General features: G+C 46.1%; 1 protein-coding gene across 1 annotated transcript in view; it reads right to left on the bottom strand.

Moving 5' to 3' along the window:
- Positions 1-22,036, bottom strand: part of UBA7 (ubiquitin like modifier activating enzyme 7) — a 1,701,784-nt gene that overhangs the window by 1,220,011 nt on the left and 459,737 nt on the right. Inside the window, exons 14-15 of the mRNA XM_069644160.1 lie at positions 18,297-18,462; positions 17,343-17,539 (exon numbers count right to left, since the gene is read on the bottom strand). Of these exons, the coding sequence (XP_069500261.1) occupies positions 17,343-17,539; positions 18,297-18,462 (363 nt within the window). The remainder of the gene's footprint in view (positions 1-17,342; positions 17,540-18,296; positions 18,463-22,036) is intronic.

Consider the following 22,036-nt stretch of genomic DNA (forward strand, 5'->3'; position numbering starts at 1 on the left):
TGCTGCTTACACCCCAAATCAGAAGACATTTATTTTCATAAAGATATGCTAATCATCAGGAGGCTAATCCTCTAATCGTTTATAAAAGCTGAGCAGAGCAGTTCCGTTTTTGGCTTCTTCATGTGGGGTATATTGATATGGGGGGGCAGGATTGTGCAGTTTACCACTGTACATGTTTTGCTGTTGCCTGCTCATCATCATCATTTGTCATTTGTATAGCGCCTTCCACCATTGGTATGGTCTCATTGTGCTATAGGTTGAATGCGCTCGAGGGACTGAAGCCCAGGTATGGGAAATTCGTCAGGAGCTTAGAATGCGAGTGTGCATTTTAGCCATATGGAAGTTGGGTAGGTGTAGCCAGGTCCCTACTAGCTACCCACACTGAGCTGGCAAGTGGATGGGTAGTTTGAAGATTACAAGAGAGAGTGCGAGAGTAGTAGATTCAGTATGTGTCCAGCTCGACTGAAGTTCTGTCGTGAGGGATAGCTGCATTCTAATGGCAGAGGTGTTGTGCAATATGTTGCTGGAGTATGGTTGCAGATTTGTGCAAGTGAGTGGCCTTGCCTACAGCTATCTTCGATAAGCATGGAGTGTGATACGTACCCGTCTGCTGTTGCTGGCTTCTTGGTTCCGTAGATGTGGCATGGACTCTCTTGTGTCCTGCTGGAGACTATTAGATTATTTTTACTGTCATTCGGTGAATGCATGGAAGTTCATTACGGCCCCAGGCTGCCTGGAGTGATTGGCTAGCTCAAGAGGGCAGGGTTTGTCAGGGTGCAAGGGGTTAATAGCTGTTTAGCATCCAGTATAATTGAATCAAATGGCACTAAATAAAATAGGCACCCAGGGTGGGGGAACCAGCCAATCAGGTGGCTAGGAACGCAGGCCTGAACCGTCAGTAGAAGCCAGCATTCCAAGCTGCCTTATGGCCAGCTATCCGCGCCACCATCTTCCCCCCACCCTCCGTCCCCTTTTCTTTCTTTATTAACCCCCAACCCTCCCACTTACCTTATTTCGGCTGTGGCGGCCCTTGCCGCCATGCCACACCTTCCTCTCAGATTCCCACAGTCGCCATGGAAAAGGAACCGGGCTCCGTATGAAGCCCCGCGTCCCTTTCCATGGCAGCCATTTTGGTAAAGGATTTTCCTTCCTACAACGGGACATGCGGGCGTCCCGTTGTAGAAAGGAAAATCCTTATTTTATTTAGACTTTGTAAGCCGGGGCGCGAATGGCCTTATGTACCGTTCCACGGGCAACACCGGGGGGTAACGCCCCTGGACATATTAATGTCCCGAGCGAAATGGGGCTGTGGACCTCACAGTGTTGCCCGTGGAACAGATACATAACGGCACAGGACAGAATGGAGAAATGGTTTCCTCACATGTGGGGCAAGACCAGAAAACAAGACCTATTCATAACACTACAGGCAAAAATAGCAATGTACACTCACTCCCTTAAAAGTTCCAGAGAAGAGAACAGTCAGCAAAGTCAACTAAAAAGAAGAGGATTTGGCTTAGGGCCTTACTGATGAGAGATGGTAAAGCTAATTGGCCAAGTGGGTTCCATTTTGCTTATGTGCTGCTGACGAGATGAATGTCCAAGGTTGGAAGAGGATGGCTACCAATTTGGATGGCCTAAGCGATGAAGAACCATACATTGTTGCAGAAGCCAATCCGCTGCTGTTATTCTACGATTATCTTTATTATACGTAGTTAGAGGTTGTTCTAAACGTGCCTATCAGATAAAGTGCAGCCAATCATGTTACTAATACCTAAATAAGCTTTTATATGTTCCCTTAACCAATCCCTCCAGCTGACAGGTTTTTACTATTTGCCACGTAGAATGATGATGCATATTGAGGTATGTGTAATGGAAATGTATTTGAGAGTAAGCTGTGACTTGTTATGCTTGCCAGAGTTCCCTGCTTTATTGAAATGATAATAAAGTAGTACTTTGCCATATTCTTTGAGTCTGTCCGGTTATTTGGGCCCGTTATTATTGGTTATGGTAATCCTGTCCAGCATTGGATACGCTGCAGGTGTGTCTTGCTGCAAGAGACACATTTGCAATTAGAGAGGGCAGACTATATTTTAAATACGTTGTACGTGAAGGAGTTTTCCAGCACATTTGCTAGCAATTTCAGGGGGGTAGCTATTCTGCTTAAGAAAGGTCTGCGGTTTACTGTGGACAGGGTGGAACTTGATCCATATGGCAGGTATGTAGCGGTCAAGTTACAGATCGAGAATATATGTCTAATCCTATTGACCGTTTATGCCACTAATGTGACGCAGATTTTTCTTTTAATGCTGGAGGGTGCCTTGAAGAGCATGGGTGATGGGGAAATTATAATTGACTGTGATTTTAATGGTATCCGCAGAAAAAGTAATGAGAAACATTTCACATAGAGAAATGACTGCATCTTTTTGCAGTTATTTATCCAATGTTTGGAGATTACAGTGTTATGTCTTAAATGGGAAAGGTTGAACCTGACGATTTGGGGTAAAGGTAATGTGATTAAGATGGCTTTGCTTCTGAAATTTCTGTATATCCTTAGTATGCTTCCTCTTCCTCTCTCGAATGAGCAGCTTCGAGATGTGGACAACGTTTTTTGTACATTCCTATGGGAAGAAGGTGGGAAGGCCAGGATCCCAAAAGACAACCTTATGAGGCCAGTACACATGGGTGGTTTTGGCTTTCCCAACATTATTCTGTATCGCACTGCGTTTTCACTGTGTAGCTTATATGGATTGCGCAGATTGTCCGGACTGGGTTCTTATTGAAAGAGAATAGCCCCTGGATTGTTTGCTTTGTATGGGCAAAAAACTCCACCCTTCTGTAAATTCGTCTTGAAGGAGTGGAAGAAAAGCTGTGAGGGTTGTGGTGTGAGGTACCTGCTAAGTTTGGACTCCTCTTTGTGGAAGAATCCAGCACTGCAGATCAATAATCGCACTCTCCTGGATTTCATGGCAAACGGCGGGCATCTGGAGACTGAGGCAAGTTTATGATGGTGTTTCCATGGTTGACTTAGAAAGGTTACACCTTAAATACAAGCTGCGTTCTTCAGAGGCTCCCCATTGCGGGGCGGAGTGTGACCTTTTTGCAATTTTGTTTTCACCACTGAATGCCTTCTTCCATAGTGTGCCTGTGGTTCTGCATTTGGCTAAGAGCATTCGGCTTTTCGGCCTCAGTCTTGTATAAACTCCTCACACTGATAGAGTTTGGAAACATACCTGAGCATGATAGGGCTAAATGGTGTTCAGATTTGGGATGTTTCTTTTTCTGATGGTGAATGGTTGCAGGTCCAAGATTGATTTGGACTTCAGATATACCAAACAGAGGATCTCTCATTGTATTTATTGGTCCCCCTGGAGGCTGAAGTATTGTAAGCTTAGCCACGATGAAACTTGCTGGAACTGCAAGAGGGAGGTGGGCACCTTTCTGCTGCATATGTTTTGGTTGTATCAGAAAGTCCAGTCTTTTTGGGGTGAAGTCCTCGAACGTGTTGATCTTGTGTTGGGCATTTCTCTCCCTCGTACTCCCTTTATATGTGTGCTGGGCTTGTTCCCGATTGGCATTAAACTAGCCTTTGGGTTACTCTTTTGGGCTTACAGAGCCCTCTTAGTGGCCAAAAAACAAATGCTGACATTTTGGAAAAGTGATGTCAGGCCCTCGGTGGGTGACTGGTTGCATGATTTGTCAGTTCTTTTCAGGTTAGGAAAAAGCTGGATAAATATTCTGACAATTGGGACTGTTTTAATGATCTCTATGTTTAATGCCAATTTCCCCCCACCCCTCCTTTTTCCCTTTCCCTGTATATAGGGGTTGTTTACTGTTTTTTTTACTTGCTTGCTTGTTGTTCCTTTTTCACTGTTTGTATTTTTTTTGAAAATCTAATAAACAAAGTTTACCCAAAAAATAAAAATAAATACTTTTTCTCCCTAGATGCAATACACAACATGCATTTGGAAATAGGAATCCAATCAGAGAAACATTGAGTCAAAAACAACGTGAAAGATTGAGTATAAAAGAAATAGATATATTTGGGAGGAAATCCACATTAGAAAAAAGATGGAAGAATTGCTAGGGCACTAAGGTTAAATGTCTAACTTTGACGAGAATGATGATATGGTAGTCGCAAAAAAGATAATTTGAACAACATTAGTTATGTTATGTTGAGAATGTTAATAGAACAAGCCAAAAAATGTCACACCAAGCTTGAAAATTATATATATATATATATATATATAAGCTCATCAAGGGAACTGAAGAGAGAAATAAGCCTGACCCCCTTAGAAGAACTATGATATATTAAATCACATATTGGCTAAATATCAGGATCAGGGCCTGCAACAAGACGGAGGCTCTTGTAGAGGGTCCTCCGTCGCCTGCAGCCCTGTGGACCCTGCTCTTTCTGGCCTTAGGCTTTAGGTCCCTTTCCCACTCTGTGTCAGTAGTTAGAGACCTGGGGGTGATGCTGTCCTCCACACTCTCAATGGAGGCTCAAATAGGCGCTATTTGCCAAGGAGGGCTTCTTCAGTTGAAGATTCTTCGGAAAGTGCTGCCTTTCCTTACTACGCAATTCTATGCTCTGTTGTGGCCTCATTAGTAATGAACCGCTTTGATTATTACAATTCTCTGTACCTAGCGCAGCCTCTGCATCTCATCAGAAACTTAAAGTAGTTACAAAATCTGGCTGCCAGAGTGGTTATCGACTCCCCTTATTGCTCTCACATCTCGGCTATTCTACGCAATCTCCATTGGCTTCCGGTTATGAAACAAATTGAGTTTAAATCACTTGTGTATCGTTCACTGAGCCATTTATGGACAGGACACAGAGCACCTTCATGCTACATTTTTGTCTTATGTACCTACCCACACTCTTCGCTCGCAGGATGGCTGCCTTCTTGTGGTTCCACGGTACAAGTTGGACAGAACAGGTGACCTTGCTTTTTCAGTATTTCTAAATTGTGAAATGGTCTGCCACAAGCAGTTAGAGCCACAGAAAATCATCTTGTCTTTAGGCGTTCCTTAGAAACGCTTCTATTCTAGTTGCTTGGTGACAAAGCCAGTCCCTGTTGGTTTCCAATGCTAAGATGCCTTGGGCGAACATGTGCACTAGAAATTTGTTAACATAACAATTTAACATCTCTGAATACATTGACACACAGGGGCGAAAGTATATTTACCAACTTGACTCTTATAGCAGAGATTCAATGGAAACTTGACAAAATTGAGTGGAAAGAGACATACTGGTTTGACACATATGATGTTAAAGCTTTATGTACATAGATAAAACATGAGTTAGCAATTAAGACATTGGAAGCTTGACTTAAAGACAAATCGGTCTCATTGTAGATGTACTGTGATATGCTAGAGGTCACCCTGTTCAATAATTGTGTCATATTTAATGACAATTAGTAACCGGCGAGGAGAGGTGGCAGCCTCCCAGCCTATCATGAGGCTCAAAATGGAGGCTTTACCACACAGTAAAACCCACGCTCCGAGCGTCCTCGGAGCTGTAGGCCTCCATCGTCTATCGCTGGGAATCAGTTAAATGCCCCCCCTGCACGGCCTTCCCAAACCCCAATTCCACTTTCCAAACACTGAACCTGCCCCCAACCCCTCCTTACATACCTTGCGCTCCTCCATCCCTTGCCGGTGCCAGAAACACTCAGTGTTACCAGAGCATCTCCTTCCTGGAAATCCCTGCCATGGAAATGGAGAAGGGACTAGACGTAGTTACCTGATCGATGGCAGCCATCTTGTTTTGTAATTTTTTTCTCAAGTTAAGAAAAAGCAAACACGCTGTTTCTCAACTTGAGAAAATAACACTATTAGTACACCAGTAAAGCGTGCCAGGGTACTAAAAGCAATATAACCCTTGCAGGGGGGCATTATCAGTCGGGTAATGGTGCATGGCTAGCATTAAAACTCTCGCTTCGCTCGAGCTTCTAACTAATTCCCCCCCAGTTCGGGTTATATTGCTTAAATACGGCAAACAATTTGTGTCACTTGCATGTAATACAGACTTAGAGATGTTAACAGCAAAAGTGTTCCCTTAATGGAAAATTAGCTGCATGCATTAAGACATATAAGGTAACTAGTGAATACACATGTTAGACAATTTTAATTGATCTGTGTGACTAATACATAGTCCTATTAATGGTATTTTCTAATTAATGATACATAATATTTCAATTGCATTACATGACAACCTCACTTTCAATGATTGCTCCAAATGAGAATGCATTACTTACCGTAAAAGCATTTCTGATGATTGTATCTGCTTAGATTCACATGCTGTGCATAGGTCCGACATCCAGTGGTCACTGCGGAGTATTGCATTTTGTTTTTCGTAGTCGAAAAGGGGGCGTCGACAAGGCGTGTCTGAAACACTATCCCTATAGTGACGTGTGTTGTACCCACAATCCCTCACGCGTCGAGGTCCCTCTGTTTGTATTTTTCTGCCCTGAGGGAGCCTTCTAGACGTGAGTGAGTACAGAAAAGAGAGAGATATATAAAGGAAGTCTATGTTCCTTCCATCCGAGCGGGGAGGAAGGGCGGGCGCATGTGAATCTAAGCAGATACAATCATCAGAAATGCTTTTACGGTAAGTAATGCATTCTCTTCTGATGTTTGTTAATCTGCTTAGAATCACATGCTGTGCATAGACTAGCGAGCAGTACCCGGAGTTGGCGGTGGGTTATGAGAAGGAACAGTAGAGAAAAGGTGTCTTAATACTGCCTGTCCCACCTGGGAGTCAGATCTAGAGTGTGTATCTAGACAGTAGTGTTTTGTAAAGGTGTGCACAGAACTCCAGGTAGCCGCTTTGCAGATGGACTCAAGGGGAACATTTGCAATGAATGCTATGGATGCCCCCGTGCCTCGAGTAGAGTGTGCTCTAGGCCTAAAGGGCAGTTCTCTCTTAGCAGGAGTATAGCAGAGAGTGATGCATTGAACAATCCATCTAGAAATAGTGGATTTTGAAACTGCATCTCCTTCTCTTCCTGCTGCCACCGAGACGAAGAACTGATTAGTCTTCCTCAGTGGTCTGGTTCTTTCCATGTAGAACATGACCGCTCTGCGTACATCTAGTGTGTGCAGAGTCCTTTCTCCCAAATTGGAAGGATTTTGAAAGAACGTTGGTAGTTCTATAGATTGGTTTACGTGGAATTTAGAAATAAATTTCGGAGCAAACCTAGGGTGAGTGCGTAGAACCACTTTATCTTTGTGAACTGTAACGAAGGGGTCTAGGATAGAAAGAGCCTGAAGTTCACTTACTCTCCTGATGGAGGTGATAGCTATTAAAAAAGCAGTCTTAAGCGTGAGGTGTTTAAGAGATGCTTTGTGCATGGGTTCGAATGGAGAGCCCATGAGTCTGGTGAGTACCACATTAAGGTCCCATCCGGGAGCTGGGTCAGCTATCGGGGGGTGTATTCTCTTTACTCCCTCCATGAAGGCCTTTATAACAGGGATCCTCCACCACGACACTTTGAGTTGGGAAGTGGTGTATGCAGAAAGTGCAGCTAGGTGGACTTTAATGGAGTTAAACACTAGACCTGAATCCAATAGGTGGGTGAGGTGTAGGACCACATGTGTGGGAGAGCAGTCAATAGGGTTGATGCTTTTACTCCTGCACCAGATGACAAATCTTTTCCACTTGCTAGAATAGCAGTGGCGAGTGTTCGGTTTACGGGCTTCCCTGAGGATGTCCATGCATCTTTGCGGGAGTTGTAGATGTCCGAACTCTATGATCTCAGGAGCCAAGCTGCTAAGTTCATGTTCTGGGGGCATGGATGCAGAGTCCTGCCCTTGTCCTGAGACAGCATGTTGTACGGGCAGGGGAGTTTTACTGGGGGGGATAGAGACATCTCCATCAAGTGAGCGAACCATGGTTGTCGTGCCCACATTGGGGCCACTAGTATCATGGTCACTTGTTCCTGGTGCATCTTGTGCACCACTTTGTTGAGAAGGGGAGTCGGGGGAAAAGCGTAAACAAATTTCCCTGACCATACCATCGACAGACCGTTCCCCTTGGATTGGTTCTGGGGGTACCTGGAGGCGTAACTTAGGCATTGTGAGTTTTCCAGGGTTGCGAACAGGTCTATTTCTGGGAATCCCCATTGTGTGAAGACGTCGAAGACGATGTCTTCGTGCAGGCGCCATTCGTACTCTTTGGGCAGGGGGAAATCTCTGCTGAGACTGTCTGCTAGCAGATTGAGTTCCCCGGGTACATGTAGTGATAGTAGGAACATGTCCTGTTTGAGAGCCCACTTCCATATATTCTGGGCCAGCTTGGACAGGCCTGGAGAGTGGGTGCCCCCTTGCTTGTTGATGTAGTACATGGCTGTGGTGCTGTCTGTAAGGACCATTACTGTTTTGCCTTGTAGGTGTTTCTGGAAGGCTTTTAGCGCCTTGAACACAGCTAGTAGCTCCAGTAGATTTATGTGTTTGGATGCTACGTTCGGAGTCCACACTCCGTGAGCAGTCTGATGGGATAGGTGCGCCCCCCATCCTGTGAGGGATGCGTCTGTGGTTAGAGTGGCTCCCGCCGCGGGTGTGGCAAAGGGTTTCCCTTTTTCCATGTTTTCCTTTGTCCACCACCGTAGCGAGAGAACTAAGGCCTGCGAGACCACAACTAGATCCTCCCATAGTCCGCTGGCCTGACACCACTGGCTGTTGAGCCACTCTTGCATTGGGCGCATGCGCAGGCGCGCGTGAGGTACCAAATAAATACACGACGCCATCATTCCTAGCAAGCGCATTGCTTTGCGTACCGTCACCTCTCGACCGGTTACATATTGAGGGATTTGAAACAGCATGTTTTGGACCCTCTCTCTGGAGGGGAAGACGAGGCCGTCCTTTGTTTGAATTAGAGCCCCTAGGAATTGCTTGATTTGACTGGGGTCTAAACTGGACTTCTTTTCGTTGATGGAGAAGCCCAACTGGAACAAAAGGTCTACTGTCTTTTGGGTATTGGAGAAGCATGTTTCGTAAGAATCCCCTGTTATGAGCCAGTCGTCGAGGTAAGGGTAAACTGGGATGGACAACCTGCGCAGGTGGGCCGCTGCCACTGCCAGCACCTTCATGAATAACCTTGGTGCTGATGCTATGCCGAAGGGTAGCACTTTGAACTGGTAGTGTTTGCCCTCTATCATGAACCTGAGGTATTTTCTGTGCGCTGGCAACATTAAAATATGAAAGTATGCATCTTTCATGTCCAATGTTGTCATGTAATCTCCCTGAGAAAGCAGTGGGATTACTTCCTGTAAGGTTACCATACGAAACTTTTGGGGTTTGATAAACTTGTTCGCTGGGCGCAAATCTAATACAGGGCGCATGGTTAGATCCTTTTTGGGTACAAGGAAGTACACTGAATAAATACCTTCCGTTACCTGAGATAGAGGCACGACCTCTATGGCTCCTTTTTCCAGCAGTTGTTGTACTTCTTGGAGAAGGATGGCAAGATGTTCCGGTGTCATGCGACGTCCCCTCGGGGGTCTGTAGGATGGGGAACTGTTGAATTCGATACAGTATCCGTGGGCTACGGTGGACAGTACCCAACGGTCTGACGTTATCTCCTCCCATGCAGGAAGAAAGGATGTTATCCGGGCCCCGACCGGTGTTGCATGGGAGGGGACGCGAATCTTCGCGTCACTTGGAGTTGTTGGGGGCTTGGGAGCCTCTGGGGGTGGATCCCCGACCCCTCCCTTTGCCCCGGCGTTGGCCTCTTTGGCTGTACTGCCCACTATTGGTTTGGTAATTGGTGGCAGGGTATTGCTGATGTTGATTTTGTTGTTGGTGTTGGCGTTGGCCACGAAAAAAGCGTTTGTTGCCATAGCCGCGCCTGGTAGTGGGCTTAGAGATTTGGTCAAGAGTCTTGATAGTGTCGAACTCTTTTTTAGCCATCTCTAGGGCTTCATCTACCGCTTTTCCGAAGAGATTAGCGTCCTCGACAGGTTTATTTATCAAAGACGCCTGTGTCTCTGGTTTAAAGCCTGAGTTGCGCAGCCATACATGGCGCTTTAGGAGTATTCCTTGTACCAAGGAACGTCCTGCTGTTTCTGCCGCGTCCAGAGAGTTTTTAACAATGCTCTGGTTCACTTGGGTTCCTTCGCCAATAGTTGACAGTAGGCGCGTACGTAAAGGCTCCGGTGCTTCCTCGGCGTCTTTTCGCAGTTTGGCCCACTGCGCGTCTGCGTAGCTTGCAAGCAAGGAATTGTTGTTGGCAATTCTTGCTGAGAAGGCAGCCGAGGAAGTAACTCTTTTTGCAAGGGCATATAGCCTCTTGCCCTCCTTGTCAGGGGGTGCCTCACTGGTGGAAAGTGGTACCCCTGCCCTCTTTCTAGTATTAGAAACCACTAGGGAATCCGGAATGGAATGTCCCCTAATGTAGAGGGGGTCTGAGGGTGAAGGAGTGAAAAGTTTTTCAATCCGTGGATTGACCCCTCTGATCATTGCGGGAGTGGACAGCGAAGGTATGATCCTTCTCTTCACTGAAGCGAGGAGTGGAATGGTTTGGCTGACCGGGGGTTTTTCCTTAATCACTCTTTCTACAAAGTCCAATTCTGGAGAGAGTTCCCCGGTGTCGAGTTCGAAATGCGCTGCTGCTCTGCGCAACAGTGCATTGAACGTGGGCTGATCGTCAATAGGAGACGTGTTCCTAACTGGAGAATTGTCCGGAGGAGTTAGGTTTAGGACATCAGTGTCGGAATACACTGATGGAGATTGCCAGGGGTGTGAAGGTCCCTCTTCTGGGTTAACCCCGAAGCCTTCTTCTATAATGTCTGTTCTGTCTTCCAGACATTCCTCCTGGTTCTGTTCTTCATTGTCCATGAAATCATCTTCTTCCTCGAAGTCTTGTTCCTCCCCAGTGAGGTCATATACATCTTGGAAGTCTGAGGCTGTGTCCTGCCGGGGATCGACTAGCCTCGGATTTTTGGCCCTGGGGTCCTCCAGAGGCCCTTCTCTGGTCCTCTTGTGTGTTTGAGAGGCCTGGGTGCTCATGAACTTCTCCATCCTCTCCATACAGAGGTGGAGTCTTTCCATTGTTTCATGGGGTACCCCAGAGCGGTCTGGCGGGGGAAACATAGGGTTATCTAACTCGAAATGGCTCGACCTCTCCCAAAGCGTCGAGGAAAGTGTCCCGTCGCCCTCCGAAAAACCTTCAGGTGTGTCGGGAGACTCCCTGACTGAAGGGGGTAGTCCCTGCTTCCCTTCGGGCTTTTTCGGCGTATCCTTTAACTTATGCGTAACGCTCGACGTAATCTTCGGCGTACGCTTTTGGGCGTCGGCTACAGCGATCCTTGCTAAGCTATCGGCGACTCGCTTGTCGGCGACTCGTTTGTCAGCGGAAGCTTGAGTTTTCGACGCTATGGGTATCGAACGCTCTACGGCGGTCTGCGCTTTCTGTTGATGCGCACCGGCCGATGGTTTGGTGGCAGCGCCCTTGTTTGCCGAAAGCCCAGTCGCAGGTCGCGGCTGCGGTTGCGAGAGGGGCTTCGAACCCGAACGGTCCGAGGAGGCCGCCGGTGGAACCTGCGTCTCCTTTGGCGCCGAAGGTCTTTTCGACTTCGTCGAAGAAGAGCCGTGGGTTGTGTGTTTATGTGGATCTTTGTGTGCGTCTGTGTCGCCGGGGTGTTCATCCCCATAAGCAGGGCGTGAGCCGAGCCCGTCGGGGCCGGGGACAGACGACGAAGCGCGTAAGTGCTCCTTAGAGGGGGTTTCGACTTCCGTAGCGGAGGTCGTGTTATCGCGTTCCTCGTCACTGTCGGTGGTAGCAGCGGCGGGTGAACCTTCGGCCTTCGACATCGCGTAGGCCGCCCACCTTTTAACCCTTCGGTCTTTTAGAGTTTTAGGCTTAAGAAGCCGACAAGCCGCGCACCTTTCCTCCTTGTGATCGAGGGGCAAGCAGCGGTTACACCGTGAGTGCTTGTCCTTCCAAGTGAATTTGCCTTTACAAAGTGGGCAAAACCTAAACGGTGTCCTCTCCATAGCCGAGGCAATAAATCGCGATAAACACCCCAAGGGAAAGGAAGGGGAAAGGGAAAGGCATTCTCAGAAAAGACCCAGAGATGTCCCACGACCCCACTCTCCCTACTGTATATGGCCTGCGAGGCCAGGCCACGTGTTCGGCAGCGCCGAAGGATTTCTTCCGCTCGACCCTCCGTCGAAGATTGTTTTCGGCGGAGAACAGCTTACAACTGGTCGAGGGAAGGATTATAAATATTATAGAAAAAACGACCAGAGGTCGAGGAGTTGCAATGTCTCTCGAGGAGCTCCGCGTGAAGGCGACCAGAAGCTGGGCGGAAAAAAACAATCTGAGGGACCTCGACGCGTGAGGGATTGTGGGTACAACACACGTCACTATAGGGATAGTGTTTCAGACACGCCTTGTCGACGCCCCCTTTTCGACTACGAAAAACAAAATGCAATACTCCGCAGTGACCACTGGATGTCGGACCTATGCACAGCATGTGATTCTAAGCAGATTAACAAACATCAGAAATATATTTATCAACATATAATCAATACAATATAATTACTCGCTATGAGTAGAATAATTTAAAATACTTATGAATTTTCATAATCAATCCCCCGTTCATTGCTCAGAATTTTTCGAAGGACATTTTAAAATGGCGGTTGTATGGCAGGGGTACCAAATGGCAGCAACATAAATACAATATCAGCTAGTACGCCCTTTCTCATTTTAAGATGGCAGCAGGAATGAACACACTGTTTTCAGTCAGTCCCTTGTCTAAATGTACTTTACCTGTATAAAGTGAAGTGTACCATTGCTACACAGTTAACCCCTTGTTTAGTATTAAGCATATTTCAATAAGACATTTCAAAATGATGGTAGAATGTCATGGTTAAAGGACGGGAACATTACTATTAAAATACTGGCTAGAACACGCAGGCACGGTTTTTTTTTCAAGTTGAGAAACAGCGTGTTTGCCATTTCTCAACTTGAAAAAACTACAAACCAAGATGGCTGCCATGGATTAGGGAACTACACGTAGTGCCTTCCCCCTTTCCATTGTTGGGCCAGGGTGGGTGAAAGATTTGGAAATTGGGGTGGGGGATGGGAAGAAGAAGGGAAAGGGCAGCACAGAGGCTGCATGAGTTATAAAGTACATATGTGAACACAGTAGTCAAATCTCTAGAAGTGAATTGGATTTTATTACTAAATAATAATATCTATCCCTTCGATGATTGATGTTAAATGTGTTTGAGTCACTAATACTAAGGCCATATAAACTGTATCGCCCCGAGCAAGAGTCAAACACGTGTTTGCAAACTTTCTTTTTGACTCTTATAAAACACTGATTCAAATCGAACAGTACACTATGTAGTTTATTGCTATTTATGCACAATAAAATTCAAATTAATTCGAGTAATTTAAAAATGCTATTGCTACACAGATTGCAATCCAGTACAAGCAAGTCATATTTTTTTTGCAGGTCTGCAAGGAGTTTAGCAACTGCCTGCGCTGAGGCAGGGGGCTTCATTGTCAGGATGGATATCTGTCAAGCACACACTCGGGCTTCCCCATTTTGGGAGATACGTTTTGAGTTTTGTTCATGCTTGGGTTTCCCAGACAAATGTAGTCATTCACTTGTAAATCTTTGTTTTCTACAGTTGTAATGTGTGGTGTTGTGCTGTAATGACTGTTTGATGAATCAAATCCTGGGTAACAGTGGTCCAGGGGTGAATATCGGTTCCTAAACCATCAATCAGCCCCACACCCCTAATACGCTGGAATGGACTCGAACAGATTGGATCAAACAAGCATACAATCTAATAACACTGCTAAATTCAACCCACCCTGTAAAGGAATGCAGAGAACAGACTGGGCCTTTTTCACGAGCCTTTCCCAATGGGATTGCTCCCTTATAAAATGCTTCTCTGAATCAGGCCCACAGCATCTAAGAAGGAAAAGCGATGCACTCTGGAAACTGACAATCGTTTTTTAAAGGCTTCTTATCTTCAGCAGAAGGGGGAAAGGGTCTTAAAATGTCTCCAGGCGACTTCTGAGAAGGACCAGGGGCAGAGAACCACAATGTACCTCTTGCTACTGTAAGTTATTGGTGCTTGACAGCATCAAGTCAGCTTCAGGGTGCTCTTCAGGGCTCTGCGACAGAGTTCGAGACAGAAGTGGGTATCTGGCGGCAACATGGTTTGGCGAGCGAAGCCTAGCGAACGGATGCAGGCTGGCCTTCACAGTGACTCAGGATCCGGAATCGTTGTCTCAGTGCTGATTGGCGGTTCTGAAATGCTGATTGTGACGTCCCTGTTTACTTCAGCGACTGTGGCTTGACAGCAGCAGTTCAAGGCTTGACCGTGGTCAGCATTGAAGGCTGTTGCGGATCAAGGAACTCGACTGGCTCGAGAACGTCCTTTAAGGTGGATGGGCTTGAGTTGTTCTTTAAGAAGGGCAGCCTAGAACTAGGGAGTGTGTTGCAGGCAGCTGCCCAGTCCTTGGTTTCGGGTTCAGAGACCTTCTGGCACTCCCTGTACAGGGAGCTTGCTGCAGAGCCTAGCAGGACACGCTGAGTGCTGGCTGGGTGCCGGTTCTGAAGCGGCTGAAGGGTCTTCCAAGTTCTTTTCTCCCTCTGTTCCCTGGGAGAAGTTAAGGGGAGGGATTGTGCTTCCCTCTTTGTATGTTCTTGGCCTTCCTTCATTGGCAGAAGCTGTAAGGCAGACTGTACCTTCAGCCAGCGTCAGGGGTGAGCTCTTTTTCGTGCTTCAAGTGAACTCTTCAGATGATCTGCCTGAAAGAGGGGCTCCAGCTCTCTCGTAAAGCCAAGTGGGCCACAGTGATTGGTGTAGACTGAGCATACCTTATGTACCCATCCTGGGGTCCTTACCAACAGTTTTCTGTATGTGTGAGGTCATAACCAGAGTGCTTTGCAACAGGAAAAGTTAAGGGGGTCTACAAGAACAAGGGGTGTCCCAGAACCAATATTGCTGAAGCCCATGAGGGCCTGTTTGAAGTGCTCTTTATTGGTATGTTAAATGCTGCCACCAGCTGCAGGGCTAACAAAAGAGCAGTGTGGTTCCATGGACCCCATGTCAGTTAATCAGGCTGTCCATGGCAGGGGGGAGCACCCTCCCCCCTCCTTGGGATGATATTGTGCTCTCCTCTCCTGTCATATTCCAATTAAATATGACAGGGCGAACTGTCCCTGTACGCTGTGTCCATGCCGGAGTACACAGGTCTATATTTCGTTGTGTTGTGAGCATAGGACAATGTGTGTGGATTAGCCCTACACATTTTCCTGAGGCAGGTCTACCATCATCCATTTACTTAAAGATTTTTAAAAAGCCCAGGCGAGCCCACGCCCATCGTGTGGATGGTTGCATTCCTCACAGACTGTCTCAGTCAATTTCTGTCTGGTACAAGATGGGGGGGATTGATATCTGGATGTGCTTTGCTATTCCTTCATTACTCATTAAGGGGATAAGAATGAGGGATGAGGAGGTGATGCCCCGATTACGGGCAGGGGGAGAACATCTTCATTACTCAGATCCCTACTCTTCCTCGTCACATTACTTATGACCCTTCCCACCCTCATGTTTTCTGAGATGATCATTCCGCTGGGACATGGACAGGAAGAGTTGCGGCCGAGAGCACTTTAAATGTGCAGAAGGAGTTCAATGTTGTTTTGTGAAGGTGCTGTTCCTGCATGGGATGGGGTATTCTTGAGGAAGTAATGTGATGAGGAAGACTACAATAGGGTGCGGAGTGAGACTTGGGGAAATCAAGAGTACCACTCATATTCAGGGCCTTCATTCAGAAGAGCTATTTTCTGTGGCACACCAGCAGAAGGCAGCATACCCTTAGCAGAGCTAATATCTGTGGCACATCAGCACAAGGGGCGTGGAATCTGCACAGCTATTATAATTGGCACATAAACACCAGGTGGCACAAATGGATTACCTCATCTGCTTTGTCGCTTTGGAAGAAAGAGGCATACACTAATCACACCTATTAGCTGTTGCACAATATCACTAGACGTTGCACTAGGAACAGCTCATTTCCTCTAGCATATCAGCACAAGGGGAACTAGGTTCAACACAGGAGAACCTCAAATTCTCATTCACATCGGCATACATTTAGCACAGCTGGATGCAAAGAGACAGGCATGGAGCACTGCATATCCTCTGTGGTATATCAACAACCCAAGGCACGCATGACTTACTGAACACCCTTTGTGGCACATCAATAACAAGTAGCATGGTTGGCTAACAGTATAGCCTTAGTGGCACATCCGGTTTTTGTTGTCACACATGCAGCACCACATAGCCTCTGTGCCACATCTGTACCAGGTGGCACAGAAGGACAGCCCAGTTGTAGTTTTCTTGTGAACATAGTACTGAATTAGGCTACTGCTTGCCATGGAGGCATCTATCATATCAACTTCAGAGCCTTCAAAGAGTCAATAAATATGTCAGGGCTGTTTGTATTTAGGTTGCAAATGTGGGGGGAGGGGTGTCCCCACTGCTTATGGAAGTGTGATGCAACCCATCAACTCACTCCACTGATCACTGCTTCTGCAAAGTGACAAACTCATGTTTTTGACTAGGGAGATGGGTGCTCTCTGGACAAAAATGGGGAGCAGTTTACCCTTCATCAATCAAACTCTTCGTAAACCCAGGGAGGGGGTAGATCACTGGGGCACAGATCACTTTGCTATTTGTTATCTTACGTTACTGGATTTATACTCTGCGCCTCTGCCAACTGCATGGTCTACAGTCACTCTGGCGTAGCTGAAAAAGAGTAACCGTAGCTGAAAAAGAGTAACCCATCGCGGTTACTGAGATGGGGGAGATGCAAGATAGCTTAACCGTTGTGTTGGTGCATGCAGATTGGAAGTACTTGGGCTCTGAAGGGCCTTAGTGGCCCTATATTATTTTGTATGATTCTCAATCACCAATACACACACTAGAAAGGCCAATCCGGTGATAGCTCTCACTGTATAAATAACTATTGACTTCCCTACATGCCGCACCTTGTGGCAATTGTGCTCACAATTTCCAATACATTTTACATGCAACCAGTGCAAGGCATGTATGTATGTATCTATGTATGTGGCTGCTTTACAGAGTGCACACCATGCTTGAAACCAGCAAATCGCTGTGCACGTAGAATGGTGCTAGACTAAACCAAACTCTTGTATAAAGTTCCAATGTGTCCAATCGATCCAGCAATGTTACAACTTGGTTCTCAGCCAACCCCTATTGTTGTACCATTTTCTTGCAGTCTACTTCATGCCGTCCTCCCAATCGTCCCTCCCCCAGCATCCTCCACACTCCCAAAGCCCTTAGAATCTCCATACCTGCAGTGTGTGCTCAATGGCGTAGGGGAAGTTCTTGAGGGTGCACATTGGGAAAGCAGAGTTTGAATTGTCCCTGGCTACGCCGTACGTCTTGGTTAGGAAGGGCACGACAACCTGTGTGCTTCCTTTGGTACCCAGGGTGCCAGACTCCAGCAACGGCTTGCGGAACGCGATGCAGCGACGGTCTATGTACATGCCTGGGGAGAGGAAGAGGCACTGTAAATCCTCCACAGCAACTCCAATTGTACATTCATCGACACAACTCTGCAAATGCATAGCATTCCCTCCAGTTTAATGCCACTATTTCAATACGTTACCCACCCCGCCCCCACCAACCTCTTCCAGTGACCCTGTATCTTCCTTAGCATCAGCAACCTTCCATACTCCACTATTGAGATCCCACAGTGCTCCAGCAATGCACTAGACTTCAACACCAACTGTCAAGGACACCACTTCATTACTGGGATCTATACACAAATATGACAATGTCCCCTGATATGAAGGTCTCTTCTACTTCAGCAGCCAGACCCCTCATTCCAACACCACCAATACACCCCATTAGTGACCGGCAGTACCCGCTGGTACTTTAGTGATGAGTCTCCAATGCACTTACGCAGGGATTAGAATCATGCCTACAGTTCGAGCACTGGCACATGAGATACACAGCACATACAATGCAGATCCCTCAAATCTGACCCCGATCTAGAAAAAGTGGGACATTGTTTATCAAATTCACATGGGATGTGACAGGATGAATGAAGTAAAAGTTGCGACCATATGGCAATGACATTACTACATGTCACAGAATTACGAGTGGTGGCCACCTTTAGAGGTCTACGGCAGATTTTGTCATAGGTGTTTCCATGTGGCTACTCGCTGTTGATTGGTGAAAGCTTCCTCTGAGGATCTGCTCTCGGCCCACATGATCCCTTTGCAATCTACAAAGGCCCTTACGTGCTTCAAAGCTATCCACAGCGAGGGCTACCCCATCCAGTCCTTCAAAGAATTCCTCGTGGTAGATATTCTCTGTCTCCGGTGCCACTCGGTTCTGATGGGCCGTCACATTGCAGTCAGGGTTCATCTTCCTTGTGGCTCGAGCTGCTGTCTCAGACTTCATCTTCTACAAAAGAAAAAGAGGCTTAATTACTCTTTCTGCACAGCAGGAGGGATGAAGCCCTAGGGTCAGCGCTGTGGAGTAGCTCTAGAGTTTGTTGGAATGGAGGATCATTTTCAAAGGCAAAAACATGCATAAAGGACTAAAGGAGCCAAAATATCTAAAAAAACGAAGTAAAGTCAAAATTTGATTCTGTGATTCATAATCTTCAATGAGAACAGCCTCTTGAGACCCTTATGGGCTTAATGGGCACCCCAGGCATAACGCTGAAGTAATAACCAATTGGAACCTGGATAACAGCAACAGACGTGAACAAATATCTTAATTCACCCAAGAAATCAGTCTGGACACTGCCTCAGTCAGGAGACATTTTATATTGAATTTTTGCAGTTCTGTTTTTGAAAACTAAGCACAATATTCAAGGACCAGGATTCTTGTCCCAATGTAGCAATATTAGTCTGCATTACAGGAAACACACTCTACAGCTCTGAAGTTGGTAAACTGGAGCATTTGTATTGGCCGTGAATTAGGGGATCTGCCCAGGTCTGCTGCTGTTCTCGACTAGTGTTTACTTCAAAATCTTTGTTAAAAAAGTATATGAATGATATGCTTCAAATAATAAGTGAATATACTGGAAGAGGAGGACCACCAGATTACGTACTCTTCATCTTTTAGAAAATATATCTTCCACGAGGAAATCTAAAAACCATAAAGAGTCCCCTGCAGTTTATCATCGACGGATTTGTCTCCAAATCCGGCAGAGTAAGAAATTGTGGGTGTGCAGAGACTCAATGGGTAACACACTCTTTTCTTAAGCTTCTGGGATGCCAAGCAAAATGTCAGGATCATATATAAAGGAGAAGCATATCATAAACACAGACCCTGCAGGGTAGATCCCTGAAGTTTGAGCTTCCCCGGTTGTTATCAAAGATGTGGGACCGTGTCGATGAGGCAAATGTTGTAGCTCAGGAGAGCCCCTGATGTGTCACATTTCTGAAAACCAGGGACCAGTGAGAACTCGAAGCCTGAAGCAAGTGCTAGGCATGTACTGCAAATCAGAAAACCAGAGGTTCTTGGAGGAGGAGAGCCAGACACTTGTGGAAGGTTATCTGCAGACAGTCCCAACTTTAGCAGATTCACTAAGTGCCGAGGGAAGATCGTGGCATCATGAAGCATCTGTCTAAGCTGCAACCAAGGAAGCAGTTCTGTACCACCCTGAACAAGAGAATCCAGAACTACCTCAGAGCCAAGGTGATCGTAAATAAGAGTCAAAAAGATTTTTTCACAATATGCTGATCAACTGATTATTATCCCCACACTATAGTTACGGTGTGTAGCATGCGCCATAGGAAATCCAAACATTCTATTGCTAATAACTTTTGACTTGCATGACGGATTTGGCTGACATTTTCCAAACAAAATGTTTGTCACGGCCTCCCCTAGCCCTCACTGGAAATAATAGGAAACATTTTTTTTTAAATGAAAAAGTTATTAAGCACTGTTTTCAGCATACTCCCATTCATTTTCCCACAGAGAAAAAGTCCACAATTTATCAAGCCTAAGTGCAAAAACTGCTGGAGGGAATTGGACCAAATAGGAAACAACTTGGGCACGAAGTGGTGACCTAATTGCCAGGACAGGTTTGGGGTTATTGCATCTAGTAGTTTCTAAAATATTTGACGGGGAGGGTGGTGCCCCCTCCTCCCAGAAATATAGCTATATCTCCCATGGTGCTCTGCAGTAGAGAGGATTTTCAGAAATGAAAATCCGACATTTTACTTTTGCTCACAGTGAACGATTACCACGGTAATATTGGGGGAATGCGAAAACAAAAAGTGCAACAAAAAAACTATTTGGAGGAGGAAAAAGGCTGAAATCGCATCAGGAAAGAGGTGGGAAGAGGACATCATGTGAAGTTGGGGGTGTTCTGGGGAACCAGTTACAGTTGGGCATTTTTGAATTATCAGGGGAATACCTGGGGAACTAAGAACTCTGTATAGGTGAAGGACCATGTGGTGTGCGCTATGTCCTATCTCTAATTCTTTTGGTAGGGGCCAAGCTGCATCGCCACAGTCACGTGGTTGGTGCACCCATAAACACCAACGAATGGTAAAGTTTAAGTGGTTGTATGACAGGCGTGTCGCGCCTAAGCCCTTGGATCCTAAATAGTTCAAATGGAAGAGGTGAACTTGAAATCCTAAAAAGATGTATACAACACAGGTGAAATTAAAGAGGCATGGGTGTCTTTATTCCAAAAGATGTCAGCCGACACGTGTTTCGACATACGTCATTTTCTTTATTTTTATTTTTTAAGTATGTTTATTATTTTCATATACAGAACCAAACACCAACTCTCCCCCAAGTAGTCCGTTTGGAGGTATTTCAATACCATCCCCCATTCTTTCACAAAGGAGCCCCCGTGCGCTGCAGGGTGTGGGTTAATTTTTCCATAGTTACCAGTGTCCAGACCTTCTGTAGCCACCCAAATATAAGAGGGGGTCCCGTTGTCTCCAACTCTGGGCTATTGCCGCCCGTGCGGCTATTAGCAAGCCCATGAAGCTCCTCCATTGTGATTTTGTGAGCTTCTTTGCTAAAGCGTCCTTAAACCCACACAACCACACCTTCTCCCATTTGGGTCACGTTAGGAAACATCGCCTACATCTGTGTCTTTACCGCGTTCCATAAGCCCTGAATCCCTTTGCAGTCCCACCAGATGTGCCTCCATGTACCTTCCCCTCCACAATCTCTCCAGCAAAGTTTGGACGTATTTGGGAACATCGCATTAAACCGCACTGGAGTCAAGTGCCATTGGATCACCACCTTTATCCACATTTCCCTCATTTGAACTGCTCGGGTCAGTCTTGGGATACTTCTTCAAAGATCTCCCCATTGCAGTTTACAGATGGACTCTCCCAGCGTATGTTTCCATTTCACCATGTAGTTCCACCTGACCCTTTCCCCCTGAACATTGATGAACATATGTCGTTTTCAAGGCAAAAATCCAATATTCAAAACCCGAGTTGGGTTAAAAACAGCTAAATCTGTGGGTTCAACCATTTAGAGTCAGCACAAATTGATGCTCCAAAGAATTGCAGGTTCATGTCTGTATAGAAATGTTCTTGTACTAATATGTATTTGTAACACTCAATTGAAGATCTTGGGCAGATTCCTGATAAGTAGTTAAGGAATCCTGGTAATCCGATCGTGTGTATAATTCTGCAGGGCTCGATTCCTCTGTGCGCGTTTTGAAAGTCTATTTGAACTATTTAGGATCCAAGGGCTTAAGCTCTTTCTGGTGGTTGTAACAACCAGGAGTCCGGTGTGGCATCACCTTTTATATATATATATAGGGTCAGATGGAGCAGGGCGGAACAATTTCTCAACCCGAGGGTTGACTGCCCTTGTGAGGGAGGGTGACAATAAAGAAGGATCCAGGCGTTGAATTGAGTTGCGGAATAGCCTACTAGTGGGAGGCTTCTCCTTGAGAATATTCTTAACAAAGTGCCATCAGGGGCTGTCTCCTCTGTAGCGATTTCAAAATGATCTGCATATCTTTTTAGGATGCATTTGAATAAATAAA

The sequence above is a fragment of the Ambystoma mexicanum genome, chromosome 2p (assembly GCF_040938575.1).
Source record: "Ambystoma mexicanum isolate Mex_15411 chromosome 2p, UKY_AmexF1_1, whole genome shotgun sequence".
NCBI lineage: Eukaryota > Metazoa > Chordata > Amphibia > Caudata > Ambystomatidae > Ambystoma > Ambystoma mexicanum.